At 42.7% G+C, this 20,223-nt stretch overlaps 1 protein-coding gene across 6 annotated transcripts in view; it reads right to left on the minus strand.

The window, feature by feature from the left end:
• Positions 1-388: 388 nt before the first annotated feature.
• The window catches only part of RALGAPB (Ral GTPase activating protein non-catalytic subunit beta), a 70,028-nt gene continuing 50,193 nt past the window's right edge, over positions 389-20,223 (minus strand). For 4 of the 6 annotated variants that reach the window (XM_075177526.1, XM_075177524.1, XM_075177523.1 and 1 more), the window contains 15 exons: positions 19,620-19,741; positions 19,201-19,383; positions 18,283-18,437; positions 16,619-16,806; positions 16,020-16,126; positions 9,051-9,203; positions 8,619-8,828; positions 7,989-8,147; positions 7,687-7,852; positions 4,697-4,819; positions 4,428-4,561; positions 4,236-4,344; positions 3,753-3,831; positions 3,520-3,668; positions 389-3,219 (listed from right to left, as the gene is read on the minus strand). In XM_075177526.1, the coding sequence (XP_075033627.1) occupies positions 3,029-3,219; positions 3,520-3,668; positions 3,753-3,831; positions 4,236-4,344; positions 4,428-4,561; positions 4,697-4,819; positions 7,687-7,852; positions 7,989-8,147; positions 8,619-8,828; positions 9,051-9,203; positions 16,020-16,126; positions 16,619-16,806; positions 18,283-18,437; positions 19,201-19,383; positions 19,620-19,741 (2,228 nt within the window). In that variant the 3' untranslated portion in view covers positions 389-3,028. Of the gene's footprint in view, positions 3,220-3,519; positions 3,669-3,752; positions 3,832-4,235; positions 4,345-4,427; positions 4,562-4,696; positions 4,820-7,686; positions 7,853-7,988; positions 8,148-8,618; positions 8,829-9,050; positions 9,204-16,019; positions 16,127-16,618; positions 16,807-18,282; positions 18,438-19,200; positions 19,384-19,619; positions 19,754-20,223 lie in introns of all 6 variants that reach the window. The other 2 variants (XM_075177527.1, XM_075177522.1) reach the window with 1 other exon arrangement.

The following is a 20,223-nucleotide window of genomic DNA, read 5'->3' on the forward strand; positions in this document are numbered from 1 at the left end:
GAGGGGGGGAGAGAGAGGGGAGAGGGGGGGGGGAGAGAGAGGGGAGAGGGGGGGGGGAGAGAGAGGGGAGAGGGGGGGGAGAGAGAGAGGGGAGGGAGAGAGAGAGAGGGGAGAGGGGAGGGAGAGAGAGAGAGGGGAGAGGGGGGAGAGAGAGAGGGGAGAGGGGGGGGAGAGAGAGAGAGAGGGGAGAGGGGGGGGAGAGAGAGAGAGGGGAGAGGGGGGGAGAGAGAGAGAGAGGGGAGAGGGGGGGGTTGTACAGAGACCAACAAGCAGGGCAGGCATACAAAGTCAGACAAGGCAGGTTGAGAAATTGGTTAAATATCTATTATGACATTTGTTGAAACTGAGACATTTGCTTAGGTTAAAATATGAATGAAGCACACCACAGTTTTATTTTGTTAAATAATGTCCTTTAAAATTTATTAGACTATATGTGTTACATTCAATATCTGATGTGCTCCTTTCAGAGAAAGGCGACTGGCATGAATAGAAACCATGTTTTGTGGCTGAACAGGAAAAAGGTTACAGGAAACCTGCTAAAGAGAGTCAGTCCTTCCTATTTACAGTGACTCCACAGTTCTGTGCTAACTCCCTATTTACAGAAAAATTACAGTAACTGGGGAGCAAAATTGCATCTCAGAAACGCTCTGAACAGTGTCCATGACTTGCAAAAAAAACTTTGATAAAGCTGCATACACACACTTCAGTTCTGTTGGTGTAAAGTAAGTGACTAAAAGTTCCGCTTACAAATAAGGAATTATTTAATAAAAACAAAATATATATATGAACTTGTTGCACACTTGTTTTTCAGCACGTGAAAGAATGGTTTAGGAGTGCAAAAGAGGATGCTGTCTTTAATCTGCCATATGCAAGCAAGATTAAGTAATAAATCAGAATAGTTTAAACATTTATAAGGAAACTGTACAAATTATACCAAGACAGTACACCCCACAAAAGGCAACAATTCAAGTGAGAGATATTTAAGATAAATGGAACAAAGAAAACAAAAACAAAATTCAAGGCTAAACAGAAAAAAAAAATGTACATTTAAAAATAATGTAATCTATTTACCCTTAGCTTGCCAAAGAGGAACCAGCCCCTCTGATTGCAAAAGTATTAATTCCACTTGGACTTTCCGGACTGTTTCCATGTACAAATCTTAACGGATTGGAACGAATATGGTCTACATAACTAATAAGGATCTCAGATAATTACCATGTAATGCAGCACAGAATTTGCAGGAGGCAGAGAAGAGTTAAGAATGAATATATATGCTACTAGAATGACTTAAAAGCTGAATTATCCACCCCCAGAGTAAGACACCACCTATCCCAGGTGCCAGTTTCTAAGTTGCATGGTTATTGCCATTAACAGGATCCTCACAGAAGTACATTTAAAAAGAGAAAACATTACCTAGATCAGTGTTGGTTAACCCGTAAACCTCCAGGTGTTGTGAAACTACAAGTCCCAGCATACCCTTCCAGCAATAAGCTATATACTGGCAAAGCATGCTGGGACTTGTAGTTTCACAACACCTGGAGTGTCACAGGTTAGCCAACACTGACCTAGATTACGATAATAAAATAGTTGGTCTGTGCTTATGACACTAACATGAGGATCCTCAGTCACGTCAGGCGTTGTTGTACTGAGGATTGAGATAGAACTGGACACCACCGGAACACACACAAATGTTCTAATGTTTTGGGGGAGTACATTAATTTGGTATCTGTCTGTGAAATATATACCATTTACTGCCAAGAAAGTGTACTTTTGTTATGGTATGCAATGCCCTTACAAGGCTGCACGTTATACCAATACAGCTTTCCACATAGTGTGATCACTGAACGTATCAAGAAACCATTTCCAAAAAAGCTACTGCATTCTGGGAGGTGTCAGAGAAACTTTGACCCAGCCACTAAATCTTGTAATAAAAAAATACAGATATGCATTCTCATGGACAAAACCCTTCATCTACAGGAATCAAACGTTTAATAGAAAAAAACCCTACTGAGGCTTAATTAGAGGGAAATGCCTCCTTAGCCCACAATTACAAAAACTGGTCATTTAAAAGGGATAAACAAAACCACTATATAACATATAAATGGGTATTAGCAACTGCGCTTGAATAATATAAAAAAATAAATAAAAAAAGTGTTATGTAGTTGTTTAAACCAGATCAGTAAAGTGGACCATATTTAATATGGCTAATCACCTATAGGCGCTGCCTAGAATCTGGAGATCCATGAACAATAGTCAAGATGTTGAAAACCCAGCTTAACAAAAGCAAAACAGATGGTTTTGCAGGCCCCTTTGGAAATCAAGGGCTTACACAAGAACTTAGAATACATTTGATAATGCTGATGAGTAAAGGAGGCGATTATCATATAGGGTGTATATTGTGGTCTACACACACCTCTATGACGGCCTTTAATGCTTTTGGTGGTATGACAAAAAAAATGAACCAGGAAAATGTATGGTTAGTGAAAAATAAAAGATTGCATACATATTGTGAGGTTTCTCTCAACCTCAATACATGGTCTCCTTACTGACAGGCTTGTTGTGAGTGTAAGGCTACAACGCACTAGGAGGAGAGGTGTTACTAGCCTGCAATCACCTTTTCATATAAAAGCAGACACTTTTATGCACAATGGTGATTTAAGATCCGTTACACAGAGTGGCATGTAGAAAACCTATATGGCTAAAGCCCTCACAAATCTGTCTACGCAAGCCTTGGACTTCCAACATTAGTGCTCTAGTTGTGGTGTTGGCAACTACTTGAGGATCCACGTGCTGCTTAATAAACTAGTTTACAAAAAGTGGTTAGTGACAAAACCCTCTGCCAGCACCAGCCAGTCTTGAATATAATCCACTGGGACCCCACAGATGGAGTTAAAAGTGGCTTGTCACTGAACCCTACTCAAGCACACATTTAGTGCATCAACTCTTATTTTTGGTTTCCAGACCCCGCCAGAGCAGTCCTTTTAACAAAGTCATCAGCCGCTTGGCCCCCGAAGTAGGGATATTGGTTTTAAGGAGTGCAGCTCTTTAGGCCAACTTCATGGAAAAGGGAGGTGTAAAACTCAGGCTCCAGCTGCCTGTTCCTGTACTTGTTGACTATGTCAGCGATTTTCTGCTTTCGGCGTACATGGGGTGTGTTGGAGTCGCTTTCCAACCTCTTTCTTCTGCAGATGTTGATGACCGTTTGTCTCACTAAAAAGCCTGGAAACCAAATGAAATGTTTCAGCCTTTATACCACAGTTTCCATGCATATAAATTAGACCTCAGAAGGGGAGGGAAAAAAGGAGATACCAAGGTATGAAGGATTAAGAAAATAAATGGTCTTTAGTTGTGCATTTAGTGTAGACAGTGCTTTTTTTCCTCTTATGGATCAATGATCCCTGGGTGCGCTAGTCACCCCCTTGTCTATGCTGCATAAAGACTGAATAATGATATACAGCACTGATTAAACCAGAAAAGTGCACTTGCCCTTAATGATACAAATGCTGCTTTTACACTTACCAAGTGCTCTCCTGCTCACTACCATTCCATCCACCAAAGGAATAACCATGTTGAATTTCCCAGAAGCCCCATGTACTTTAACACGGAATAGGCCAGTATACAGGGGGTGTATGAATATTACAGGGACCTCCTTATCAGGTGTGCTGTTCCTGAACAAACATAAAAACATACATGATCACTGCTTAAATATGTTCTAGGAGACGGCATATCAACAAGCCAGGTATTTTGGTTACCTTATAGAAGTGCTGCTGTTTGTTGTAGTCTCTATACCAGTGCTGGTCTCTGCCACTAGGTCTGACAGTGGGAAGTTTTCTGGATGGTAGAGAGAACACTATAACTAAGTGCTGTTTAGAAGACATATGTTTGGCTTACAGAAAAAAAAAAACACGATAATGAACACGGTAGATTGATTGAGAGCAAGTCTACGTAAGTACCATGACGGAGGATAGAGATTAGAGATATATAACAAGAGAACAAATGGATGATGCATTAGTAGCAAGTAAGTGATTGACTGAAATACAAGTGCGAATGTGATTGGTGAAATGAAAGTGGAGTTTTGAAGCAATAGGACAGCAAAGATAATAAGAGAAAAGACAAAAAAGAAAAAACATTTCTTGAGCGATGCAGAGGAAATAAAGAGAAAAGGTGCAGATAGGCTGCAGGGATTTAGATATACTACAACGGTCTGTTTCATACAGAGGTTGTAGAACTTGTACCTAAGTCATCATACTGCTCCAGCCACACAATGGCCACCTTGGTCTCTGGTCCCATTGGGGGGATGGTTCGCCCATGCGGCAACTTCTTAGTGCGAGATGTGGGACTGAGCTAGAAGAAGACGCCATAACTCGCATTATAATTAATGACACTGATTAGAGGTTGAATTTTCAAAACATCAAACAGGATCTCACCCTCTGTGTGGAATTCAAACTTTCCGTGTGATTAGGGAACAGTTCCAAAGTTAGAGGTTGCTTCAAAATGCCAGGCAGAAGATCCATGTTGGAGTCACTTTCCTGCTCTGACATATTACTGTCCAAGGACTCCGCTGAAGGAAGATAAAGTAGATGTAGGACCCTACAATTAGTCACATCCTTCATCGTGTGTACAACAAAGTCTTTCTTTTGCCACTTGTATAATTTGCAGGTATGACTCAAATTTCATGTGTCTTATTAGAACTTACTCAGAGATTCTGCTGCTGATGGCACAACGAACGCAATCTCAGTCAGGGCATCTGCATAATAGAGGACTTTCTTCTCTCCATTAAATACACTCCCACCTGTATCCTCTGCAGTAACCGCTTCATCTAAAAAGGCAATTAAGCAAAACGTCAGCTGATTACATACTGCAACACTGATTATAGTCTGGAGGTCAGTGGTATCCCAACATAAAAACGTAAGCTGCACTTTGAATGGAAATGCTAGATCGGAGTTTTAGTCTGGGGGAAAGAATTCAAAGTGTCCCTCTTTTGGCTGTGTCCCAAACCTAGGGCCGTTCCCATATTTAAATGTAGAATACACAATTTTGTGAGATTTTTCTATTTTGTACATCTGTCAATGGAAACTTGTGTCTGGAAGCTCACATTGTTGTACGGTTATTATTATTAATATTATTTTTATTTATAGGGCGCCACTAGCTATCCGTAGCGCCGTACAGGGACAGACAAACACGATACAGGGTGAGACAGCACGCTACAGTTAACAAAAAGCACAGTAACTCCGAAGCTCAATGTACAGCTAGATGAGAGGTGAGAGCCCCGAGCGGGGTAGAGAGAGGGGTAGAAGGGCAGGAGGACCTTGTGGAAGAGACAAGGAGCTGAAGAGCAGAGTTAAGGTGGTGGAGAACAGAAGGAGAGGAGGCCCTGCTCGAAGGAGCGTACAATCTAAGGGGAGGGTAGGACGGACAGAGACGCAATGGTAGGAAGAGGGAATGGGGAGAACAGAGGCAGAGACAGAGAGTGGGGAAGAGGAGAATGAAAAGGAGGGAGGTAGGAGGGGGACAGGAGGGAGGGCAGGAGGAGACTGGGAGGAGGTCAATTAGGTGGGGGACTGGAGGGCTTTAAGGAAGAGGTGGGTTTTTAAGGCCCATTTGAAGCTAGACAGGTTGGGGGAAGTTCTGATGGAGCGGGGGAGCTGGTTCCAGTGGAGGGGGGCAGCGCGGGAGAAGTCTTGGATGCGAGCATGGGAGGAGGTAACCAGGGGGGAAGAGAGGCGGCGGTCGTTAGCCGAGCGCAAAGGGCGGGATGGAGCGTGAATGGAGATTAGGTTGGAGATGTAGGGAGCAGTGGAGTTGGAGAGGGCCTTGAAAGTAAGAGTGGAGCTTGAACACGATTCTGTAGGGGATGGGGAGCCAGTGGAGGGATTGATACGGTTGTGTCTAGAAGTATACTAATCTTATCTCTGTCTGGTCAATGACAATATTTGAGGTATTCCCATATAACCAGACACTTAGTGTTCAGAAAATATGTTGGGAAGTCCCTACATGGCTGTTGTCTTGTTTTCTACCCTCATTCTACTTTGCCACTCCCCTACATGCACAGTTTGTTGTTATAACACTGATCTGATGGCTTGTCTTCTTTCTCATTGCTATTGGGAAAATGGGGATTATTGTACCTTGCAATTATATTCTTTTCTCTAAGGCTGTAGGACACGTACACAACTAGGAGTCGAGGCACTAGAAAGAACAAAACGCCTCCACCTCATTATAAACCCTGTTCTTGTGGCTCCGTCTAAATTTTAATTAGTTCAGCAATGAAAGAAGAAAAAAAGCAGAGCAGGATGAATATCACTTCTGTGTGGATTGTTGTGTGTCTCCATATAAACCAACACCACTGAGAGGGCAGAAACCTGCACCTGGCCAGGCCCTTCTGGAATAAAGAAGCAAAGAAGAGATTTGAAATCCTTTGGGTGCAAAAATCTGGTCTTTGCACTAGGCCAGGCAGGATTTCTATAAACTATGAGAAGCATTGGAAGAGGAGGGGCTTCCCTATATGTGCACGGTGATAAATAGGGTCTGCAGGAGCTTTTCACTTAAGAATCATGGCTTTAATAGCCATGCAACCGAAGCAGGGTTTGGCCCTAAGGCAGAAGGTTTGGCAGATGAGGGAGACCGATTGGGATATCAAACAAATCTGTGCACCTCTTCTTGTCTGACCTTATGTATGATCCAAAGAATAAGCAGAGTAAGGGGAAAAGGTGACCTAATAGAACAGCCATGGAGCTGCTAATGTGATTACTTGCCACAGGACCTTACACGATAAAGGGAAGATTATGAAGTTGTGGCACCAAAAGATCTAGTTCTGGAGAAAGGTCTCAAAGAACTATATCATGGGGATCTTTAGATTGGGCCCAGGAGTCCACCTCCTTACTATAGGATACATTACCTTTTGAAGCTTTGGGTTACCGCTCGGTAAGATTTGTACTCCATTTGATGGAGTGTGTGTAACACACTCATTTTTATCATCCTATACAGATATTGTGAACATTAAACTTCGCTAGGGGAGGGAATGAAAATACAAATGGTCCAGACTCCTAAAGCAGAATACCACAATGAAACAATAAGTGTTACCAAAGATTGGTGGTATTGCATAGCCACAAAATAAGTGGAAAATGGTTATTCTAGAGAGCTATAATCGGACACAAGACAGCCCCATCTGATCCCCATACAATACAGGCATCATTATGGTAACCTCAGTACAATACAGAGATCATTACGGTGACCTCCACACAAACCACCGAATATAATCCATTCCGCTCTCAGAACTCATAGCTCATGCATACTTTGAAAACAAAGAGTTGTGCTTACATTCCTAACATACATTTAAAAATTATATATATATATATATATATATATATATATATATACACATTTCGAGAAACAAAACTTCTAGTGCAAGAGTAATTGTGTCCGCCCCTCCTTTACTGCACAGGCTGTGGGGACTGTTTTATAAAACAATGTGCCCATTGACTTGTGCGCATATTTAAAATGAATTCTACAAATGATTGGAATACCATTCCAGGACACATAACTGTCCAGCAATCTGACAGCAGGAAGGGTAAAGTTGAGAGACGAGATACACAAATGTTCTTAATGTAACCCTATTAAACAATGAGATTTGTATTATTGTATCAAATTAAAACGCCACTCTCAAATTCGCACAAACTCCATACATACCCTGATCTTGCTGCTCACTCTCCCCTATACAGTTGATTGACCAGCTTGTAGACACATGACCCGTCCAACCTGGATGCTTTCCTACATCCACAGGCCAGCCCAGGGACAGCAGGAACTCCAAAAAGTGAGGCTGAACATTGCTAGAAGACTCTACATTCTTCAAGATCTAAAATGTGCCACATAGGAGGAGGAGGAATAATTATACAATATTATTTTTAAATGGTGAAATTAAGTTTTCACCATAGTGCCATCCCTATGGACTGGTAGAACGATATCCATATTAAACAATGCCAGACTCTCACCTCCTGGCTTGTTTTCTGTCCAGCCTTCATGTAAAAAACAAAAACGGTGTCAAAGGGACGACAGGGTAGCAAATCCAAGTATCCGATATCCTCAAAGAATCCAGGTATGTGAGAGTCAAGTCCAATGAGGTGAGGTGGTAGGCGGCTATTTACAGGATCCTAAAAAGACAACCTAGGTTACAATTATGAATATCATGTTCATAATGGTGCATTCTGTATAGCAATACTATAAAATTAGCCAACCTCGTCACACCTTACATAGTAACATGCATTTAGTAGCTCAGGAGAGCTTATTAATTAATATTTTGGGGAAACCTTATTGCACTAACTCGGTCAAATTATACAACTATGGGAGAAACGTAAACATTTTTTTCTAGTTCTAACCGGCATACAGCAAAACAGCAATGCATTCTGGTCACAAAGGTACAACTTACCTACAGACATAGAGGGATTTAGCCTGGGTGTATGTAATAGGTAAAAAAATATAAATAACTACATGGTCAGTGTTGAAAGAGGCAATGTGTCACTGAGGTATTATGGAACTAAATAGTTTAAAGGTAGAAAATTTCCAATACTAGCGTCAGCTTAGCCTCATTCCAGTTCCCGATCAATTGAACGCCTGTTACTTACTTTAAGTGCTTCAAGAGATAGAAAGCCGAAATGTGAGAGGAACAAGCGTGCGGTCTGGAACTCCTGTGCGGCAGGTGGAGGCTTGCACTCTGTTATAGGGTCAGGATAGCTTTTCTTCTTAAGCTCCTCCTCTTTCATATGATCCAACCCAGCCTCGTACGCAATCTGTTTGGCCATTCCAAGCTTCAACTTTTCATGCCTCTGCTCCAACTTGGAAAATAAACCATTGCTTCAGTATTATGCAAATGTATTTACAGTCACCTAGCTGGAAGGTGCCGGATTTTCTTATCAGCCAGGAGTAGGATACAAAGGAGAACCACCCAACCACCTTTCTTAGGGGCAACCAACGTTACCTCAGGGTTTCTACCATCATTTCCCATCTGAATAACAGGGAACCCACCAATTACACTTCTATTCCCATTTCTGCCTCACCTCTTCAGTAACAATTTCATGCAAGTCGGGAATGCTAAGATCAGCCTTAACGAAAGGGATCTTATCCACCTCCTCTGGAAATGGACGATGCTTTACACTGTACTTGATGCCCACATCATTCTTAGGCTCTGGCCTGGCTTCAGGAATGAACATCTGAAAAACGGAAGGCATAAATTAGGGAGACATTCAGCTATTCCCACATTACAGTTTCTGGGGGAACATTACAAAGATATTTTAAGCTTGCTTAAAAAAATACAACCCCCAAGCCCCCGCCGACATGTAAAAAGGACTGAGGAAATATAAAGATGCTGTGTCCATTATTTAACCAAGTCTATGACGTCATGTTGCCTCCACTCCCCTTCTCACATCATGACATTGCCCCTATCCCATGCAGGTCTGACCTCAAACACAAGTTAACAGGCCACTGTCTCCCACAATGCTAGCACACAGCTCCTGAAATACTTTGATGTAGTTCTAACCAACCCACTTAAAAAGGAGGAAAACATGGATTTGCAGAAGACGGATATCAAAATGGTGCGCCAACCCAAGTCCAATGCACTTTAAAGGATAACTCCTGTGAAAACATAAAATAAAGTTTTGGGTGGTTTTCACAAAAACATGCTAAAATAAATGGTGCTCTGTATCTTTGGTGCAGCAATCCTCTGATCTAGAGGAACGGTGCACCGGAAGTAAATAGGACTTTGTACACTATATGGTCAAAAGTATTCGGATACTTGACCATTACACCAACAGGGACTGTAATGACATTGTATTCAAATACATGTACTTTAATATGGAGTTGGTCCCTCCTTTGCAGTGATAACAGCTTCCAATTTTCTTGGAAGACTTTCCACAAGATGTTGGAGTGTTTTTGTGGGAATTTGTGGCCATTCATTCTGTAGAGCATTTATGAGGTCAGGCACTGATGTTGGATGAGAAGGCCTGGCTCGCTGCTCTCCGTTCTAGTTCATCCCAAAGGTGTTCGATGGGGTTGAGGTAAGGGCTCTGTGCGGGCCAGTCAAGTTCTTCCACACCAAACTCAAACCATGTCTTTGCAAGTCCTTGCTTTGTGCACTGGGGCACAGTCATGTTGGAATAGAAAAGGGCCTTCCTCAAATTGTTGCCACAAAGTTGGAAGCATAGCATTGTCCAAAATGACTTCGTATGCTGAAACATTAAGATTGCCCTTCACTGGAGATAAGGGGCCCAGCCCAAACCCTGAAAAACAGCCCCATACCATTATCCCTCCTCGACCAAACTTCACAGTTGGCATAATGCAGTCAGGCTGCCAACGGTCTGCCGGCATCCGCCAAAGCCAGACTCGCCCATCTGACTGCCAAACAGAGAAGCGCGATTTGTCACTCCACAGAACATGTTTCCACGTGCTCCACAGTCCACTGTCGGTGTGCTTCACACCACTCTATCAGACGCTTGGCATTGGTCTTAGCGATGCAGCAGCTTAGTGATGCAGCTGCTTGGCTCCCGCCGCACAGTTTTTGTGCTTACATTAATGCCAGTTTGAAGCTATAGAATCAGCAGAGCATTGGCGACTTTTACGCACCATGCGCTCTAGCAGTCGTTGACCCCGCTCTGTGATTTTACGTGGCTGAGTTGCTGTTGTTGTTCCTAAACAATTGTAATAATCTCACTGACAGTTGACCAAAGAATATCCGTCAGGGATATAATTTCACGAATCATCTTATTGCAAAGGTAGCATCCTATCAGTCAAATGCTTGAAGTCACTGAGCTCTTCAGAACAACCCACTTTGTATCACAAATATTTGCAAATGGAGACTGCATGGCTAGGTGCTTGATTTTATACACCTCTGGCAATGTTGTGGGGTTCTGGTGGTTGGGATTGTAGGCTTCTTTAATTTAAACAGGAAAACTTCAATAAAATACTTCATGAGAAACAAGGGAGCTGAGCCCTCATCATCCTAGCAATACGTGGACAGAAAGGGAGAAACTCTCCCTGCCACTGAGTGTGATGTTATGGGTGTGTACCAGGTCCAGGCTACTTTACATACAATATGGGTGAATCAAGGGACAGGCAGCTGGAGTACCCCACCTGTTAACATATGTATAAAGACCTTATATAACAGGCAGTAAAGTCCCATAAAAACTGTATCCGTTTGTCTGTGTGCGAGTAGCATGACTATCTTTAAGTAGTGTTTAACAGGTCTTTTAAGAGCCATCATTGCAGAATAAACATTACGTCCTAAACATCCTGAACTCTTTGGAACCGTTTTCCCCCTATGGCCTGGTGAATGATTTTCTACAGTTCAGGACTGAACAGGACCTCCCCAGAGTGTGGGAAAAATTCCAGAGTCCTCTTGGACTCCGCCTCCCAAGTCCAAAGCCAGAGGGCACAGTATGCAGAGACGGAATTCTAGTCCCAATGAGCTCCACATCAATGACCCCAGATATTCTAGGAACTCAGAGGTGTGGTCCTTCAGAATTTACAAATCCAATTTTGGTCTGTTACATTCCAGACCCACCCTTAATTGCTCTGACCACCTCTCCACATCCTTACTGATCCAAGCCAAAAGCTAAGCCGGGTCTAAGGAAGGCCCCCTGCTGCAGAGTAAACGGTCCTAAAGATGGCCTCAGTTTTCCTATCCAGGCTATACTGCACAGTGTCTGTGCTCGGAATCTGAATAGTTGCGGTCTTAGATAGATGAGTTATGGGAGCATCCACCCAGGGACAGGGACTCCAATTTCACAGGAGAGGAGGGGGAGATGATAAAGAAATTGCAATTTGCATAAGACTTGAACCCTGTGGTCAGACTTAGTCCAAGCTTCGCTAACTATGTCCTCCAAATGAGCAGATGAGGGAAAGGATACCATTGTTTTTTCTTCCCTCTAAAACAGCAATCCCTCACTGTCCTTAAGCTCTAGAGTCTGTTTAATGGCAAGCACTTAAAAGTCTACACCCTGCATTCTGTAGGAATCCTCATCAGGATATCTCTACTGTGCTCCCTAAAGCATGCAACAAGCTGTGATAGCTCTGAAACAGCCTGGACCAGAGACTTAGCCAAGGCTGGCTCAGCCATCTGAAAGGGTGAACTCATAGGCTAGCGCTGCCGCTGGCTGTCCACCTCACATGCTTAGCACAGGCCGCCCCAGACTGGGCCCAAGGCAATTTGGAGTGACATTTGGAGCAGGCAAAAATCTTTGCCACTGTCGCACCAGGCTTGGCCTAGGACATACTCCCCTTACAGGACATAGAAAAAAAATTAGGGGTGGGGGTAGAGAGGACAACTGCATCAATCCAGGAGGATGTAAAGACATGCTAGAATACAGAGGAAAAATCTACAGAAAACCAGCACCCCAATATCCTCACACTACTTCCCAAAAGCTTAGACGGCAGACAGGGAGGATAAGGAACTGCTACTGCTGGGGGCTCTCAAAATGGCTTTTACATTCCTTCTGGAGGAAGCCACACCAGGGAGAAGGTACTGAAGGGATGACCTCCCCCAGCGCCCAGCACTGAGGGATGTCTGTCGTGCAAGCTTGGACCCTTTAGCCTCCATGCGCCTAGTGCAGAGCTACGATATTAAACACCCACCTGACAGACAACCACACCTCCTTCCCATGGTACCGGGAAACCTGTAACTACTCCTCCTTTACAGGTCTCAGTGCTTCACCGCAATTTTACATTTTCCGCTTACCTTGAGACATATAAAGGAGGAGGTAGAGCACCAGTTGTCTGTGTTGCAAATTTGGCAGGCGTTTCCCAGTGAGGAAAGTCTGCTAAAGAGGATGTGCTAGGCAGTCTGGGGTTTGCACATTGCCCCAGGGTCTAGCGCGGAGCATGGCCGCTGTTTAGAGGACAGCTCCCTGTTGGCTAGACAGTGCCTATTGAGGATTTGCTGAACACTCTGTACTCAACCCACCTCCCTAACACTGGAGGTACTGCACTTCCGCGCAGGCCCCAGAAGTTGGGGGCTGACCGCGATGGTGGGCTTTCAGTCAGGACAGAGGCATTCAGTAACCTGAAGCCACGCCTCTAGTGTGTGGTACGGCACTGCGGAGCTTGCTGGCCTGGTAATGATCTGGTACCTGCAGTGGCCGTGACCCGTTTGGAGGCAGTAACCTCATAGGGAACTGAGGGCAGCTGGAGGAGGACCTGGAAGAATACCTCTGCGGCCCACAACTGGCAACAGACTCTTGCCATGAGGTTCTCTGGATGCTGCTAGCCGCATCAGCGGTGAAAAGGTTACAAGATTTAAATTAAATAATTTGCTGCCAAAGGCAGATGGGATGAAAAGCACCCTGCTCCTGTGGGTACTCACAGTTACCTGCAGAAAGGGGATATAGAACGGGGAGGAGTTTCTGACTTAGTCAGCTTAGCACTTTAAATTTTCTTCACTAGGATTAACAGTTCCACTTTAGACAAGCTTAATAGAAACATCACTGATGAGGAAGATGCTATTAAGTCACAAAAACCTACAAACACCCTGGACCTAACGGATATTCTATGTGCTATTATAAGACTTTCACCCCTAAACTAATCCCCCACACTAAAACAGACTTTAAACAGTATATTAAAAAGAGAATTTATTCACCCTGACAGGGCTGCCACCAGAAATTGCAGGACCTAGTACAAATGTAACAGACAGGGCCCCCCTCTGTCCTCCTCCTACCAAAACCTCATTTATAGATAATTCTCTACCCAACATTTGCCCCCCATTCTCTACAGTCACTCCAACATCCTCGGATCCATCTAACCGCTGCAGTAGTTTACTTACATCTCTGCTTCTTCTTGCTGTCACCTTACGGCTCCTCTCTATTGACAGCGATGTGACGTGATTAATTACATGACGTCAGCGATGCTGCAGGGAGTCTCTCTGCCTTGTCAAGGATTTCTGTCCAGGAGGGGGACTGGAACTGGAGTAAATGGCGGCAGCTGTGGGCCCTGACATCTTGGGAGTGGAGGCAGACATGATGCCTACAAGGGGGCCCGCTGCCGCATCCTTAATTACACGCAAACGCCTCTCTCCACACCTCTAACGAGCAGCTGCTGTCTAGAAATGGCGCCCGCTACCTCCCTTAATTCAATGTGCAGGTCCCCTCCCCTGATAAATTTAACTGGGCCCAGGGCTGGTGGGGCCCCACTCTGCTGTAGGGCCCCACACTGCTGTACTCCCTGTACCCCACTGATGGCTGCCCTGCACCCTGATACAACCCAAAACCAAAACTACAAACCAAGGATCCTTCAGCTTGCTCTAACTACCACATAATCTCCCTTTTAAAAACATATGTGAAAGCTTACAATAGTATTACTAAACAGATTAACTCCTATACTAACCAGCTTAATACACCTTTATAAGGTGGGCTCTGTCCCATCCAAACAGGCACTTAACACAAGAACAATTGATATTACACAATATCAACAGAAACGACACACACCAAAGAAAGGGGAAGGCGATAACACCAAATCTTGTAAAGCTTGGGCCCAGACTCCCGTGGAATGAGCACCACTAAAACGGAGCATGCTAGGTTTAATTTGGTATTAAGTAGGAGAAGGATGAATCCGTTTAATTTCATTTTCTTTAGCGGATGTGCCCTGCTCCACTGTTGGTCTCTTAACAGCATTAGTTAGCTTGAGACCCCCACATAGCGAAGACAGAATAGATTAATAATTAACATTTTTTCAGCTCTGTCCTCAGCTTTCAGGTACAGGTTACAAAATATATGATATATTATCAAAATAGCCTTCTAGCAAATGCAAGTGTGACAGGATAGACCGCCTATGCCACCCTGTCTGTTGTCGCTGGGGACTAGCTGGGCTTACTTTGCCACCGTCCCTTTTTTTTATCCCAAATCCGCCCCTCCTGTTGCAATAGGATGAGCCTGTTGCCACCACCAGGCTCCTACACCGGCACCTAGAACAGCTTCCTTCTGGGTAACTCTTGCTGCTAGGGTACCCACTTGCTGGTACACCTGGGCTGGTATACCTGACCTCTTGACTTCAGATGAGGGTTGCTGTGGATGATTCCACCCTGGTCTATCACCCTTGGGAGAGCTACAGGTAGCGGGCAAAACGTTGGTATTGGAATGCTGGGTCCACCCCAGAACAACCGGAGAACGGATTAGACTTGGGTCTAATCTGTAGGTCACAAGAATTTAGAGCAGGGTAACTAGGCGTCAAAGCGGTTTCTTGAAACAAAATGATGTTTTATTACCTCCAATGTCCTAATAAGGACAGTTAGTTATAGTCACTAGTTGAAGGTACTAGTGACATCCACAAAGTTACAGATGGTATGAACATTACATGCTCAAACAGCCCACTTTTTATACAGTTCTGACATAACTCCTGGCAGGGGGTAACACCGTCCCCTGATCCTCCCCAACACGTCTGAGTTATTTTTAGTATCAGGATAAAATATGTTTTCCCAAACATGGATTTACATGCAATGCAAAGTTAACAATATTTACACTACTCTGTTATATGTTAAAACTTGTTGCTTGCATTATCTGAGACACAGCCACACCAGACAGGAAAGCAGCGGCCCCCTGTTACGTACACAGGCTAAACAAACGTGTTGGTTACTGAGTGATTAACAGGGCTAATTAGCATGAGTTTACCTGTCTTTAGACAGTTTCAAAAACACACCCCCTCCATTCTATTGCTAACTTGGGAATTCCCAAAGCAAAGTTACAACCCCAAATAAGACATTTCCATACAAAACACATCCCAATGTAACACGATAAGTACATTTGCAATTATATACATTAGTGCCTGCACCACTAATTGAAATACATTTCTACAATAAATTATTTCTACAATAAATTATTTCTACATGATCCAGCCACAAATAAGTTATTTATAAGTGATCCACCCACACTAAGCTGTATCTTTTTTTTTTTAAACAAATATATTTTTGACTACAAAGGCAAGCGAACACTTGATATTTCTGGTAATTAGATAATGAACTAAAATCAAGGCTGTTTACAATTACTCACTCTCTGGTTGGCTCTTGCTGCCCGGGGTAGGTGGCAGAGCTGCATTGCCCATGCATGGCGACCAGACATGCCTCTGATCAAAACAGTGATAGATGGACTTGGGTTGCCTAAAGAACATAAGAAAATGTCTTGAGTGGAAAAGGTATATTGCAACGGAATGGCACTAGGTATAGGCAAAGATAGACAGGATGGACAAGTATCAAAGATGACTGCGTCAATTATCCTATCTATGTAAGCGAAGATTAATCATATAGCCATGAATAATGCTGCATTCTAAACGTATTCTGCAGAGTTAGAGCATTAAAGTATCTCTAGCCTGCTGCTGCCTTTCACACTGGAGTTAGCTCACCCAGCTAAATTAAAACACGTTACCCAACACCAACATTATCAACAGGGAGATACAGAATTACTATTTACATTCTACATCACGTGTATATATTCTGTTCCTTTAGTTTTTGGTCTAGAAATATTTAGGTTTGTCTGTTAAAACATTTGAAATGCCATTCTATTCTGTAATACTATGGAGTATAGGGCTGTGCTAGGTTGTAATACCTGTTATTTCTACTACCTTTAAAATTAATGCAAAATGATCTCCTTACTCTGCTCATTGCCCAGTGGCTGCTCCAGCATGGCCAGTATTACGCTGTTATCCAGTACAAAGTAACGGAAACTGTACTTGCTGACTGTGGGCAGCCGGGAATACGTGATCAGTGTCATCTCATTCACTAGACTACATGGGGAGGCTGGGCCGCTTGGAGGTGGGAAGGCCCCTAGTAGCTGCATAATGCTGAAAAACAAATGAAAAAATACAAAAAAGTTAGCTTGCAAAGTATACAGGGGTTGTTGTGTGGAGCAGTACTCGAGGAGAAGCCCATTAGGTCGGCTACATCCCAGGTGTGTCAGCTTAATGTTTGGACGCTCTTTACCTTTCTACGATCTGGTACAAGTACACTCATACAGAATTATACATTGTATATATGTGTCTTATATTAAAATTGGAATTTTATTTAGAAGCGGTTGTCTGTATAAAGCAGTATCACGCTATGGATTGTTATTTTTTCTCTCCACATGATCATTATTCGGAATTCATTACATGTGTTCCGTATGAAGAGGAAACACTGAGAATCCATGATTGTGTTGCTCATTTAAGTCCCAGCACTATTGCACATACACAAGAAATCAAGGTTGGAAAATTCGTGTGGAGGAACTTTGGCAACTTCACAATAACTGTATTTAAGATCGGAAATTATTTAATTTGACTTTTTCTATGTATTTCTACATACACCCATGTCTATTTTAGAGACAATTATCTTGGTTATATTGATACGATATGTTTGAGTTTCTTTGACGTTGAAAAAGAAGCGCTGAATATAATCCTCTTTCCGTGTTTCATAATATCTATTTATCCGCCTGACATTTACCCTGATACTTCCAATTTCTAGGCTATCATGGTGAAGATCATACAACATTGAATGAGTTTTACAAATAAACATATCAACAAATTAGTAGCAATGATTAAAGTAATGTAAATAAGCAAAAAATTATAATACTGGGGAATATAAGAAGGTGGTCACTTAAATGCTAACAAAAGGAATCTCCCTCCTTTGGCTGGGAAACCTCATCACAGGTAAAACCAGAGATATTGGACATATGGAATTAAAAGTCCAACGTTATTTTGACATAACATGCTATGTTCCAAGTCTAAAGTGGTAACTCTATGGTGTCTGTAGATACGAGAAGGATTTATACTCCTCATTAAATCAACTCCTCACACCCCCAATGAACTTTGTTTTTTTTTTCCTGTTCCAGTTTAGGGATGTATAGCCACAAGATGAGTTTCTGTACCTTGCAGTGTATGTGTCCTCAAATCCACTACCTCAGAAAAAACATTATTAGACGCATAAAAAGCACATATTGTACATTATAATCCTATAGCTGTTGAGCATTACTATACAAATTCCACTACTTGGGAGTATACCCATTGGTAATTAAATGTTACTCTACTTAGAAATTCTTTATTAACTTGGCTTGGCTTAACTTGGTTTAGTGGTAGGTCACACAAATTTCATTTGGTCAACAGAAATCATATTTTAAAAAATATATTGTAAACAAAAGGTGGAAGCAAGGAATTTATAAAGGATATGTGAAAACAATTATCTACCAGTTAAGTAGCCAAGTGCCTATGAATCAAATTCTCTGTAGCTGTAATTTCAGTATACCATGTGTTACATTGTATAGTGCTGGGGAACTATAAAGACAATACCATGTTAAGGTGGCTTCTGCAGCGTCCTTCACTCTCATAGACGCCGGATTGTGCTCTTTGTCCCCCTTGTAGCGCACCTCCTGTTGCTCTGGGTTTTTAGATTTGCTTCCAGATATTCCCAGTTCTACGATCTCAAGCACCTCCTTCAGACAGTCCTAGAGGGGGGGAAAGGGTGTCAAGTCTTGTTTCACAATACTTACATGAAATCTCTGCTTTCCCTTTTATGTGTAAAGATCAGTAAAGATATGATGTGTGTTATAGTGTACTCTTCTTAATAGTACATGGTATTGGAAGGCATGAAAGGGATTGTATTTTTTCTCTTCCGATTTCACATTACAAACTAAAATCTGCAAGCTACAAACTTAATACTAAACATTGTTGCACATAATAAAAATGATTCACAATTTTTGCTGTCCCAAACCCCTTTCTAGACAAACTTATCTTACCATATACTTCTAATCATATTAAACTTGTAACATGAGTCTATTACAGCGGGCTCTCCTCTACTTTAGAACACCGACTGTACACTGTCAGGGGATATTAATGATCAAAGGCTCAGGATCTCCCTATGCTCCCCGATAAAGCATTGCAATACACTATGTGATTTTGTACTATAGCATATACCAGTTACTTCTAGGAGGCAGGGGAGAGTGGGGAACCACTACTACAAGTATAGATCTTTTTTTAACCAAAATAAGCTAGTCTAGAAAGTTGGAGATCTCAATATAGAGAAGAAAATGCAAGTGGAGAACTCCTTACTATCAAGAATTAAAGTTTCTTAGACATGAGATATGGTGGGAACAAAAACAACAAAATTGACAGCCAGTGATGCAATGTCAAGAGACATTTTAATTTTCAAAACTTAAGGGAGAGCCACACCATTAAGATTCATAGAAATTACACCAAACGTGGAGTTACCTTTTCATTTAACATGTCTGGGTGCTCAGTGAGCCAGACACACAGGCACTGAAAGGCAGCTACAATCATGGAGTGCAGGTCCCGGGAATGAAGTGGAGCTGGCCGGGAGCACTGATACACAATGTATGTACAAACAGAACTTACAGCCCTCTTCCTGTCTGAGGAGTCAATGCTGACCTTCACCTGGCAAAAGGGAAACAGGAATCACCAAATCACCAATTAAACCTACAGGACCTGTTTACAAACACCTAAAGGCAATATGACACACAGCGACATAACATAAGTATAAGGTCTACATGGCGATACTATAAACTACACATTTACATTACATGAACCACACACTTGACTTCAGTTGTTAAACCATTCTTTGCTGGCATTATTTACAGCGCACTGATCATAGAGTAAATGCAGTTACTCACCTTTGCCAGTCCAGACAGTAGCTCCAGGGCAGCCAACGAGATGCTCATTTCTGGCCTCCACTGCGAGTTGAGTCTCTGGGTGACCAAGTGGATGCTGCGCATGAGCAGACCGGCAGCTGTATCTGTATGAAGAGCTAGGATGTAACCGCAGAACCAGTGCAAAGCAGGGGAGGGAAAACAACCGCTCGTTAGTAACGGGAAGCGGACAGCCCAGGAGCAGGGCGCAGCCACAGAGCACAAAAGACAAATACAAACCAGGCACTGGTAACAATTCCACTCCCCTACATGACTATTGTGTCACACAGGATGGTGTTCAATAATCAACAATCTGATAACTGAGAATGTTAATTCACAGCAGATTCATCACAACTACATTGTTTTTAGTGCATGCAGGTGATTACAATCTTACCAGTTACCACCCAATTAGAAGCAGCTTGTTTACTATGGCTGATGTATACAGGCAAATTCCAATTGCGGTTTAGAGCGAAAAAAGACCTTAATCACCACAAATGTTGCAGTTTAATAGCACGGTGTGAACTTCAAGCCATTAATCACATCCACTGACTACCACAGGAAAAGAATTTGATCCCATAATCCTACGATT

This window comes from Mixophyes fleayi, chromosome 6 (assembly GCF_038048845.1).
Source record: "Mixophyes fleayi isolate aMixFle1 chromosome 6, aMixFle1.hap1, whole genome shotgun sequence".
In the NCBI taxonomy this organism is placed as follows: domain Eukaryota; kingdom Metazoa; phylum Chordata; class Amphibia; order Anura; family Limnodynastidae; genus Mixophyes; species Mixophyes fleayi.